This window comes from Parambassis ranga, chromosome 3 (assembly GCF_900634625.1).
Source record: "Parambassis ranga chromosome 3, fParRan2.1, whole genome shotgun sequence".
Taxonomy (NCBI): domain Eukaryota; kingdom Metazoa; phylum Chordata; class Actinopteri; family Ambassidae; genus Parambassis; species Parambassis ranga.
This window is the reverse complement of record NC_041024.1, coordinates 13,883,261-13,895,374: the sequence shown is the minus strand read 5'-3', so window position 1 is coordinate 13,895,374 and position 12,114 is coordinate 13,883,261. Positions and strand designations below refer to the sequence as shown.

General features: G+C 39.7%; 1 protein-coding gene across 1 annotated transcript in view; it reads right to left on the bottom strand.

Moving 5' to 3' along the window:
* The window catches only part of LOC114433624 (CUB and sushi domain-containing protein 1-like), a 219,612-nt gene that overhangs the window by 41,029 nt on the left and 166,469 nt on the right, over nucleotides 1-12,114 (bottom strand). Inside the window, exons 35-45 of the mRNA XM_028402269.1 lie at nucleotides 11,673-11,768; nucleotides 11,377-11,580; nucleotides 10,677-10,801; nucleotides 10,481-10,577; nucleotides 9,395-9,499; nucleotides 5,527-5,645; nucleotides 5,122-5,191; nucleotides 4,157-4,273; nucleotides 3,602-3,811; nucleotides 1,581-1,769; nucleotides 1,046-1,223 (exon numbers count right to left, since the gene is read on the bottom strand). Coding sequence (XP_028258070.1) covers nucleotides 1,046-1,223; nucleotides 1,581-1,769; nucleotides 3,602-3,811; nucleotides 4,157-4,273; nucleotides 5,122-5,191; nucleotides 5,527-5,645; nucleotides 9,395-9,499; nucleotides 10,481-10,577; nucleotides 10,677-10,801; nucleotides 11,377-11,580; nucleotides 11,673-11,768 — 1,510 coding nt within the window. The remainder of the gene's footprint in view (nucleotides 1-1,045; nucleotides 1,224-1,580; nucleotides 1,770-3,601; nucleotides 3,812-4,156; nucleotides 4,274-5,121; nucleotides 5,192-5,526; nucleotides 5,646-9,394; nucleotides 9,500-10,480; nucleotides 10,578-10,676; nucleotides 10,802-11,376; nucleotides 11,581-11,672; nucleotides 11,769-12,114) is intronic.

The following is a 12,114-nucleotide window of genomic DNA, read 5'->3' as shown; positions in this document are numbered from 1 at the left end:
CAATCTGTGAGTGTGATTTTATAATTTTTATCCCCATGAAATAAGCCAAAGACACATGAATCACCAAAATCTATTTGTAGCTGCAAAATAACTCAATACTGCCCCCCTCCATGGCTGAATCCATGGTTCTGCTGGCTGGTGAGATTGAAAGCGAGTAGTCACCAAGTGTGAATGTATTACTTTCCCTCTGGTCACTCCCTAAAACTTGACTGTTGAGCCTGAGAATTAAAAGCCTGACCTCACCCAAACACCAGCTATGTCCATCTTAAACCAAACCTACACCAAATGACAACACAGCTTAAATCTGACTTTTCCTTTCTTCCCAATCAATCCACCATTCAGCATGAGTCTTGACAGGAAACATAATACACAGTAAAACTATTAAGTGAGAAATTTCTCTTGGACTGACCCAAACTTGCCAGGTCCAGGCAAGTCCAGTTGGATTTGTGAACCCAGCTCTGCCGCTCCTTTCATTACATTTCCCTCTCCCCACTGAATCTCATCATTACTTCCAGAGTTCCTGAGCCCTCTCTGGGTCTGTGCACGGCCATGGTACTGAGTTAGATTGAATTGGTCAGTGGTCCCATTGTAAATGCATTACTCTCACACTCCCTGTATTACACTTTTACCTCCACACTGAATTCCATTATTACTGCTGGGGAGTCTATGTATGCATGGCATAGAGTATATACTGTATGTATTATTTGTCTGTGGAGCTGTGGTCTGTCTGTATTATCCATGCCATATAGATCTGTATGACTGGTCTGCCTGTACACAAAAGTCATAAACAATTTACCCATACACCTTTGGTGCTGGCAAGATTGTGTTTATGTAAAGTAAAAAAAGTTTTCCGTTTTTTTTTTGAATATACTACATGTGAGTACAAGAACAAGCTGACACAGCTTCAACATCTTCTTATTAATGTGCACAGAGAAAAAGACTTGCCTGTCAGTGATGCAATTACTGTGTACATTGAAGAGGCACACAAGGAGGTTTTTTTGTGTGTGTGTCATGAATGTTCAAGCGAGGATGTACTCAGACTTACCAGACAGCGATGTAATCAGTGACAGGCTCTGTCTGCAGTAAAGTAAAGTTGATATAAACTCCATGTCCATGTGGAACACTGATGAGCCAGATACAGTCCTGGGAGTTTGGGTATTCATTGGGGTACTGAGGTGAATAGATGGTTCCATTTTCAGCTGTGACATTGTAGCCACAAGGAGCTGTAGGACAGAGTTTTAACAGTAGCAGTTCCCAAATGGCTCAGACATTCTGAATCTAGGAAAACAACATTTTATAAGTGTCTATACATCGTTGGCCAAAGCACAAAACCACCTATCTGCAAGGAACCAATTCCTTTTTTGGTATGTGTTAATACCTATTAGTGATATAGTCCAAAAAGTTTTTTATTTTTTGTTTTGTTTTTTCTAAAGAAAGTTTTTACATAGGAGGTTTTGTTCTTTGGCCATCAATACGGAATAACATAAAACACGTAGGCCCACATATAATATGCTTTTATTATTTATATTTATATTCTACATTTTTCCACATACCATTATATATAAAGAAGTATTTCTTACCCTCACAGCGTGGAAATGGATGGTTCCACTTGCGGTTGGTCCCATGCAGGCATGTTAGTACTGTGTGTCCAATCAAAACATAACCAGGGTAGCACTGAAAGGTGATTGATTGGCCAGCACTATAGTCAGTGTTAATGATGTCCCCGTTGGGGAAAGGAAAGGGATCCTGGCAGTTTTGTAGTTGATAGGCTAAAATTAAAGACATGTGAAAGCAGAGTAAATTTAAGTTTTTATAATGATCAGGACATATTACATCTGGGTAGCTGTACATTTGTGTTATAGCATGAATGATTGTCTTATTTTATGCCTGCTTCTTGACTTGCCACTTTTTTTTCTGTACACAGCTATAAGACTTGTAGGAGTTTTGGAAAAATCTATGACCACCTGAGGCTAACAGTAGTAAATGCAGCAACATCACCAGATCTATCCTCCTCCTACACAGTTATCTTACACATGTTTGTATAGATGACATGCCAGCACTTGCTTGAGGAAATGTCACTATCAAAGGTCTATTGCAGGTCACATAGCACTCTGCATGGGTTTTATGGCACATCAAACCCTGACATATAATGTGCCATTGACCGGGAGCAGAGGTGGCAAATAAAAGGCAAATGTGAAAAGCAGCAACTAACAACAGTTATAAGCACAAGGTCAATGCAAACAGGGCCTGCAGCACTAAACTATGTTCATAGTGCAACAAAGTGTCAGAGAAAGTCAATGGAGGCAAATGAGGGATTAAAAGGCAGGGAGAGACAGCAGATAAAAGGAATTGGATGTGTACAGAACCACCATTAACCCAGGTATGAGATGCCACCAAGGAAGGTAAGATCCCAGTGAAAAGTTGAAAGCCTGAGAGCTGAACAAATATTTTAGCAAATTGGACACTGAGAAAAGTAGGCAGTGACATGTGTAAAAGTCTCATGTCAAAGATACATCAAGAAGAGGAAGCTTAATAGGATTTAAGATAATACAGAAATGCATAGGAAGTCTGGAGAGTTTAGGGAATGTAGGTCACAAATTGTGCTTGTGGTAGCAAAAGTGCTGGTAGTTCTTAAACTAGCGCCAAGAATGTGGCTCACACAGATTCCAGGGCCAACACTCTGTGTCAGTGCAAAGTCTACTGTACAACAGGAATCTGATCTCTATCAGGTTTTATAAATGATATTTTGTTTGAAATATTCATTCTGCATTCATATAACACTTCCACACGCTTCTTTCCCCTTTTGAACTGTAAACCTTTGATTATTTGATTATTGGACCTTCGTCTGCAGAAGATACAGTGTCATAAAGGTCAAAACATGCACCCAGGTTGGAGGTAGCATCAGCAACCTCTCTATATACACACCTTCTGTATATACAAAAAAAGCATGTCCACATCTTCCCCAAGCAAACAGTGGAAGGATAGTGACAATGTCAGTGCCAAACTGGCAGAGAAAGGGGGACATATTACATGTGAATGTGCGTTGCTGATGTTTAAATGAGTAAGCCTTATTCCAGTTATGCTGGCGTACAGGCCCACAGTGGATCGGTTGTGTCTTTGAAGTGAAGCACTTAGGGCAACAAGTAAAGCCTGCCGGACAAGATGCCAGTCTCTCACAGGGGCTTACTAACAATCCACTTCTTTTAATGATGAGAGAAAAGCCATAAGGTTTTTAAAAGTCTTTAGCATGACTCATCCATGGATCAAAGCTCAGAACCTCATAGCAATACTGTGTTTTTCCTTCTGAGTCCTATTTTCTTTGAGTTGGAATGCATTTGTAATTTGGCCACTGGGTTAGGGATGTTAATTTATTCCAAGCCTCTGAGGAGACCATTTTCTTTTTTCTAAATCATTTAAGCTACTATTGTGTTCCCTACACTAAATAGGGAAAAACTAAAGAGTAGACTTAATTTGAATCCAGGTCTGTTCTCTGAATCTCCTGACAGTCCACTTTTAACTGGAAGTGCCTGCAGTAATACCAGTGCATTAATAGAAGAAAACCTCATTTTAATTAGACAAAAAAACACACACGTGAACTTACCCTGATAGGTCAGTTTAAACCCCGGCCTGTTTTCTGAGTGGTCACTATAGAAATGGATGATCGTTAGGTGGGTAGTACTCAGCAGAGGGGGTGGAATCTGTGAGCCAGTAAACTGTCCAATAAGAGCAGAGCTGTGCTGAGGCCCAGCCCTGACCTCTAGGAAATCATGGTTGTCTTCTGAAGAGAAGTTTTGAAATTGAATATGGGCTCCTGCAATAGAAATGTGAAGACACATGACAAAAATGACCTAATACAACACATAATATATCCATAAAGTACTACTACAGTATGTTCACATTCTTGTAACAGTAATGGTACAACAGGAACGTTTATTGTAAACCATTATTTCATTTAATATCATACAGACAAAATGATACAAAACTGTCCTTTTCAAACCATCAGTTTCTATAGTTATTCAAGTTCACACATGTCAGGCCCACATTAAACATGCGGTGAGTCTGCTGCAGGCTCATATTTTTTTCCCAGCTTTGCCAACAGATGTACTGAAAGTGACACCTTCTTTTTAGGAATGCTCTTCCATCCCATAATACTTACCATATCCAGTTGGCAGGGTGATTTGCCAGGTGCAGTCCAGGTTGCCGGGGTAGTTGCCAGGGAAACCTGGACTGAGGATGACACCACTCATCTCAGACAGCACCCCGCCACAACGAGCTGACAACACAGGCACGGCAAACGCATTGTTAGCACAGCAGAGAGCATCACTTTAACCAGCTTTTGCTTCAGCAGGAGGAAGGTTGTGCCACAGCAACTACAAAGGTTGAATATCGTTTAATCGTTTAAACCACCAAGAGCAAAGTATAAAGATATAAACAGAATGTTTATTGTTACAATGGCCTCTTATGGCCTTGCTCATCTATTGACAGATTTCTGACATAATAAATTGAGGCAAATGTCTTTAAATACAAATCAGATCTGGCAGCACTGAGTTTGGTTAGTCCTGAAATGTCAAGGTTGATTGTAACTGGAACTAGCTTCTAGGAAATATTACCATTGACTGAATTAGGCAAATCTAAAGACAAACATCAATGATATCAAAGTCCCTTATAACACTTTGGCAGACGTTAGGAGTCATTGGCTTTCAGCACAAACATGGCACAAAGTTCTGTGTGCAACATGCAGACATATTGATGTTGTATAGATCACTGAACTCACATCAGTTAAATAGGTTTCTGGCTTTGACAAAACTAATATCAAGCTCATAGCATTAAACACTGTGTATCAATTCAGTCATAGATAAGAATTACACTAAATTGCATATTAAGCTGCCATTTCTGTCACTTGGAGTGAAGGTAGAGTCAACCACATTTAACGTCTAGATACATCATTGCAGAAAACGCTAAAAAAAACCTAATAAAAAAATGCACACGTGCTAATATCTCCGCTTGAACATGTCTGTCACTTGCCTGTAACATCTCAGCCACTGCACTGATAATTCATCACACAATTTTGCCATTGTGTGTTTGTGCTTTTGTGTGTGTGTATGTGTGAGAGAGAGATACCTATGCAAAGAGGTGGTGGATAGTTCCATCGTCGCACAGTCCCAGGCATGCAGGAAATGTGAGAGTGGCCCTGAAAGTGATAATATAGTGGGACTTCAATCCAACAAAAATACAATGAGAAATCTTGGTATACTTTAATCAATAAAATGTATTACTTTTCCTTTTTTAATAAAAAAAAATGAAAGGCTGGATAAAAAAAACTCCTCAAGAAGGCTGATCTTCTTACATGTGGTGTGCATTTAAATCAGGTAAAATGCATTCTTACAGACACAGACAGCAGTCAACGCATGTCTGTGTCAAAACAAACTGTTAAAGTCACAGTAGTTTTTTTATGTGAGCCACATATGTAAAGTATGTATGTGTATATGTATACATTTTAAGGGTGAGGCTGTGTGTGCTGATTACCTGTAATGTGTATCCAGGCTCACATGTGAATGCCACCACCTCATTGACCATATATCTGTCTCCTGTTTTAATGCCATTGGCTGGGATCATTGGCTCTGGACATGTGGTGAGACCTACAGCTACGACAACAGAAAAAAGGAAGACTGTTTAAAGTGTGGCTTCAACCTTGAGCAAATGTTCAGAATATGTAAATCAGTTAAACACAACTTGACTGTAAGAAGGAACACTAGTTCATGATCTCAGTCACTGGTTTGTATTCCTTTTCATGATCATTGAAAAATTGTAGTGTAAAACTCAAAGGAAAGTGCTTTAGGTTAGCAGATGGTTTTTAGTCAAGTGGCTCTAACACAGAGATGCACAGAGATTACAGTCTGCACTAATTGTGCTAATTGATATTTTCTGTAGGAGGGTTGGAAAATGTTTGTATGGATCACATTAATATAATGTGAATGAAGGGTAAGCGGTCTGATGTAAATATGTTTCTGGGTTACATTTTAATAATGTATGTAACATTAGACATATAAATGACTAGCTAGCATTAAAACAGATTCACAAGGCATTCATACAAATGTAATAACATATGTAGAGTGAGCTGCTGAGACAGCCTGTCTGTAACAACACTAGTTTTCTTCTGATTTGTCTGTAGTAGTTTGAGCAAAAGAATCTGTCAACAGGAACCTGGTGATGTGATACACATGCAGAAAGTGATTTTTATTCTGACCTGTCTCTCAATCAACCCCTATCCAACCCTTCTGGATATGGTCACATCAGGCTCCAAAGGATTTCAAACTCAGGACTTCAAAACAGCAACTCCATGCAACTGGTGTTATTTAGTTTTATACCTTCTATAATGACAGGAAAAACCTTCCAACTTCATTTCACTGCATTGCCTCAGGCTATGGTACTACAGTATTTGTCCAGAGAGAGGTTTACAACTGCCTTTCCTGTCTCCCCCACTCACCTGTATGTGACCTTTTTCTTCTTGACTTGAACAAAATATCCTACCCAACTAACTACCTAATTCCTATACTTGACAATTATTTGTTAGTATGCCACAGGACAATAAAAAATTATGGTTTAAACATTAGAGGAAATTACAATATTTCGATTAACATGACGGAAAAATTGTTCACAAGATTCATGCACAGGCTCTCTAATGTATTTTTTTTAATCCACTGCAGCTCAATTTAATACTGACAGCTAGTATAATGAAAAAGCCTGTACGTCATCAGCGGTGACAGCACTTCTATTTTTTAAGTGTGCTTAAAAAATATGTGAAGGTAACACAAATGACTTTGTTTATGAATTCCCAACACAACAAAGGTTAAACACATCCTTAATAAGTTTGACAGCAGCAGGCCCTGTATCAAATAGCATCAGTAGGGGTGTATCTGTGTGCTCATTGGTGTGTGTGTGTGTGTATGTGTGTGTGGAAACTTCCGCAGGAGACTGCCCCAGAGCAGTTACCATGGCAACACATGGGTGGAAGAGGGATAGAGAGTGAAGGAAGGGGAGACAGAGGAGTGAATGTTTGTGTATATGTTTCCTTGTGTGTTGGGTCTTGTCGGATTATTATCTACCATCCTACCAGCAAAACATTGTGATCCCGCCGAGGACAAACACACAAGCATATCCAGGTGGCCACTGAATGACATTTGTGAGTGTGTGCGAATGAGTGACATGAGTCACAAGAGGGATGAGGAGGACTTTTTTCCTATTAGATGGAGTGTAAGTGAAAAAGCGTGAGCGACAGTACAAACGCATGCACACACATCAGCAGGCTGTCATGACAACTGATCAATGAAACTATTCCATTTGGCTGGCCATGCATCTCTTTTCTCTCTCTCTCTCTTAGCTTGCACACAGTTCCTTCCCTGGCTATGAGAGAGCAGTGATGCTCTGTAAAATGCTGACAGTACCACAAACCACCCCACTAGGGCCACTAGACTTCAGCTAGACAGTGTCAGCATTTAAGTCTAAGTGACTGAATTTACTATGTTTCTGTTTCAGTTTATGTGAGAACAGACTAGGGAGAGAGATGTCTCACTCCACCCTTTTAGAAAGGAGGCTCTTTAGTCAGCTTAAAATGTTGAGGACATCATCATCACAATCATTTACATGTCCTTTGCAGATGATTTTGTAATTGCCACATTAGTTTGAAAACTTGCAATGATGACACACTATTTGTAGATATGAGGTTTTCTCTGGTCCCACAATGGGCAATAGATGTGCCGTGAAAGATCATTTAACCACGCTTGTATCAAAATTATTTCTAAAAATACGTCTTCTATGGTGGTTTTGGGGTGTGGGAAGACAGACTCTATTCACATGCCTCACAGATTTACCAACTGCAACACAGTAATGCTTTGGATGTTAAACTGGAAACTTTTAATAATAATTCTGATGTGAAGGGAGGATTTTGCAGCTGACTACAGTCTGCATTCACCAAGTTGAGAGCCACACATTGATGACTCAATCGGCATTCTGTGAACTCAAAAGTGCATCACATTCACCCACAGCAACAATAATATTGGATGATTGAAAACATTTTTCATAAGGAGGATAACAATAGTAATTTTGGTTCGTCTCTTCCCCTCACTTTTTGAAAAGGAATACAACAGGTAAGTAAACCATCTCTGCAGAACTTTGAGTTTAATGAAAAAAGTTAAAAGTCTACATTGTACTTTGTGAAGGGACCTCCTGTACAGAACCTCTCAGCAAATCCTGGAACAAATTCTGCTACAGATTAAAGTGCGGGTACTCATTCTGAGATAAGCAGAACTATCATCTGAGACCTGCAAGGTTCTCCTTCACTGTAGTATGTTATATTTTTGAAGGTGATCTTGGGGGAAAAAACAAAACAAAACAAAAAGTGAGTTGTACTTGAGCATGGTTACTGTATTAACAGACATTTTTAGCAATATGAAACAGCATGTACTCTGTTGACTCTGTCATATGATAGAGCACAAAAGAAAAATACTACAAAGTTATATTATTATTATATTATAATAGCATAAACTATATAGAATACGTGATTTTCTTTGGCCTGAGTTTTATTTACTTTATTTTACCTATCTCTCCTATATCTCCTTTCCCTGTACTGCCTTACCACTTGCTCTCTCTCTCTCTCTCTCTGTGCATCCTATAATAAAAGCCACTTTAAAAACTCGAAGGGACAACATTCAAAGCAAAAATATAGACCTTGACGCAATATACTGTCCTTAAAAGAGGCCAGTCTTTCTGGTTTTCATTCACAGTGATGGCACGTTGACAGACACAAACTGAGCTAACAAAAATACAGACCACCGAACCACAAATGCGTGCACCCACCTACACACACACAGACATACAAAACTCTCACATATACTCACAAAAGGGGACATGTTCATTGATCTAGAAGTGATTCTAAGCTAAAACAACTACAAAGGGCTGAAAAGCACAGCCATGCCCTGACAGGTGTGTAAATGCATGATGCTAATATCTGTGTCTATACCTTTGTCTGTCTACATATTTGTGTGTGTATGTGCTTTTCATTTGAACTCATGTGCATGTACATTGTGTGTCTGTGTGTATAAATCTATGTGATTCTGTTTACGTCCCTCTAGGTGTGTGTCCTGTGTGTGTGCTCCCATGTGGATCTCAGTGTGTGTGTATGCTCTCAGGCAGTACCAGTTCAGGTCACTGATTCTTGTTATTTGATGTTAAAGTTTTGGCTGCAATAGTGTGTGTGTGTGGTTGTGTGGTTGTGTGCATTTGGTGTCTCTACAAACTCCTTGGTTGTTTTCTCCCAAGTCTTTTTTTTCAACAAATCAATCTAACATCCTTCATTCTGTCTATTTATCTGCTAATGTTAAAAGTGTGAACATACTCTTGTATTCTAGGTGAAAGCCGGCTGCCACCACACTGATGTCGCTCTGAAAGTGCAGCAGTAGCTGGTTGGATGTTGAGTTGAGAAGGGCAGGGGCTGTTGTTCCTGGAAAATAAGCAGTATATGAGTTTTTCTCTGCAAACGGATAATGATGAAACTCATTATATAAATGGCATTTTGCAGGTACACTTTCAGTAGATGGTAAAAAGGCACAAGTTATTACAAAAGCATTAATATTATGTAACACAACACTGTACATACAGGAAGAAAAGATAAGGAGGTGCTCCATTTTTCAGAAAGAAAGCTTGACTATAAGTCTTGTTTAAATCTCAACACCAGCTGGGAAATTATGTGTAGTAAAGGTGAACAACCCCTCACCCTCTGCGGACAGCTAGCATTTTGGTGTCCTTATGTGAAGCAGCCCTTATCTGCCCCACGGAAGCTGCTCAGTGGTCAACACCAGATCACTGTGGTTAGAGTGGGCAGCTCCCTGGTGTGTCTTCTTTAGAAGGGCACAGTCATGTGTGTGAGTTTATGCGTGTGTGTGTGGGTAGGTGTGTGTGTTGCCCTATGGGCGGCATGTTTTATGTGTGATAGCTGTGTGACAGGTATGTGCTTGGGGCAGGTCACAGGGGAAACTCCGCAGGGAAATTGTAAAAGGTTAGATCATTCTTTATCCCTGCCTGTCTTCCTTCTCTCTCTCCTTTTTTTTCTTTTCCTCCATTCTCACTCTCATGGTGACACTCTTCACTGAGTACTTGAAATTGGAAGAATTCTGTCCTAAAACATTTATCCTTTATTTAGGATATACATCATATTTTTTTGGTATTGCAACACATCCATCATAGCTCTGCAGTGTGTGTGTATCTATAGTTTAAGACCTGTCATATCTAATTCATCATAGACGTTGTGCATGTTTGTGTTTTTGTGTGTGCCTGGGTCTGCCAATCTACACTGTGTGTGTGTATCTATAGTTTAGGTTAGCTGTCATATCTCATCCATCATAGAACTTCAAATGGGTGCAGTGCGCATGGGTGTGAGCACCAGTTTATGTATTTATGTGCATGTGTAAACATACTGTCATACCAGAAAATGACCCTAATTTAGGAGCTGTCATGTCTCCTCCATCGTAGATCTCCAGAGAGTCCCAGTTGTGCTCAGTAGCAAACGTCATTACTTGGATCTAAATACCAAACAATGGTAACAATAAACACAAGAACCTATGAGTTAATGCACTTACAGCACATTATATATTGATATGTAAGTATGCACATATATGTACCTGTATCCCAGCCCCTTCACTGACATGAATCCTCCACAGACAGTTGAGACTGTTTGGGTAGGGCTCTGGATAGCCAGGAGACAGTATTGTGCCCCGGCGCTCAGTCAAATTGCCACTGCAGGGAACTAGAATGAAGTCATAAAATATAGATTTGTTGGCAAAATTTATTAACTAAATAGCTAACAGACAGGACAAGATGCTGGAATATGGCTGTGGATACACAGAGGCAGACAATATGACATTCACATTACCACTACAAGGAGCTGGAGAGAATAAATATGATTACCAACATTACTTATGGTATAAACTAAGGTGACAGTTGATGCTGTTTTCAAAATGCCAAGTCTCAGCAGAGAGGGACTTCACACAGGCATACATTTAGTTTGTTAGAATCAATGACATATTCACAACTTTTATTTGCTCTCATTAACTATTTAAAGGATGATTCACAGAAATGATGAACTATTATAACTTAGGATCTTTTTCCGTATGCATTTTAATATGTACTTGTGTTCACGAGACAAATAAAACAATAAAACACAAATAAATACATACATTATGAAAATGAAATAAGGCAGTGCAGAATGGACTGAAATATGCAGTAACTCTGCTGCGCTGTGATCACCACAGCAGAGTTACTGCAACCAGGAGTTGCTTAGATTTGATTTGCACACCTACATGTCAGGGTCATTAGCTTTACCTATGCAGGTTGGTGTTGTCGCATTCCACTGTGCAAGGGCACCTGGCACAGCCTGGCACCGAATCGCACTTGAACCTTTCAGCAGATACCCTGGACTGCATTCGAACCTAACAACAGAGCCAGCTGAGAACTCCGAACCGATCCGCCTGCCGTACCGAGGCTCTGGCACTGAACTGCACTGACTGTCACTGGTCCGAGGCACAGCTGAAAAATGCGAGAAGGAGAGGACAAAACAGAAACATTATATATACATATACATATATTTGGGATAGAAAAAGAAACACATTAAAAGTTACCTTGGTAGACAAAATGAAAGCCTCTGGCTGACTGGCCACTCCTAGCATTGAACCGGAGCATGATCTGATTGGAAGTTGCCAATGGCAAAGTCTCTCCTGGGACAAACAAACACACAAACATACAATAAAATTAATACTAATGCTAAATACAATTTTTTTTCTTAAATCCCAAAACCACATATCACTTGTTTCTGTCAGTCACAGCAGATAACAGCACTAAAACAGCATACATGTGAATAACTGAAAACACACACAGGCTGTTTTTTAACAAGCAGCCAAGACACAGTAAACTGTGCAGTAAGTTTCCATACATTTAACTCACCATGTGGTGCAATGTAATGCTCACAAGAACTCAAAGGCACACACACAACCTGAGATGCATATTAACTCACTCACACATATACACGGACATACACACACACACGCACACACTCTCACACAC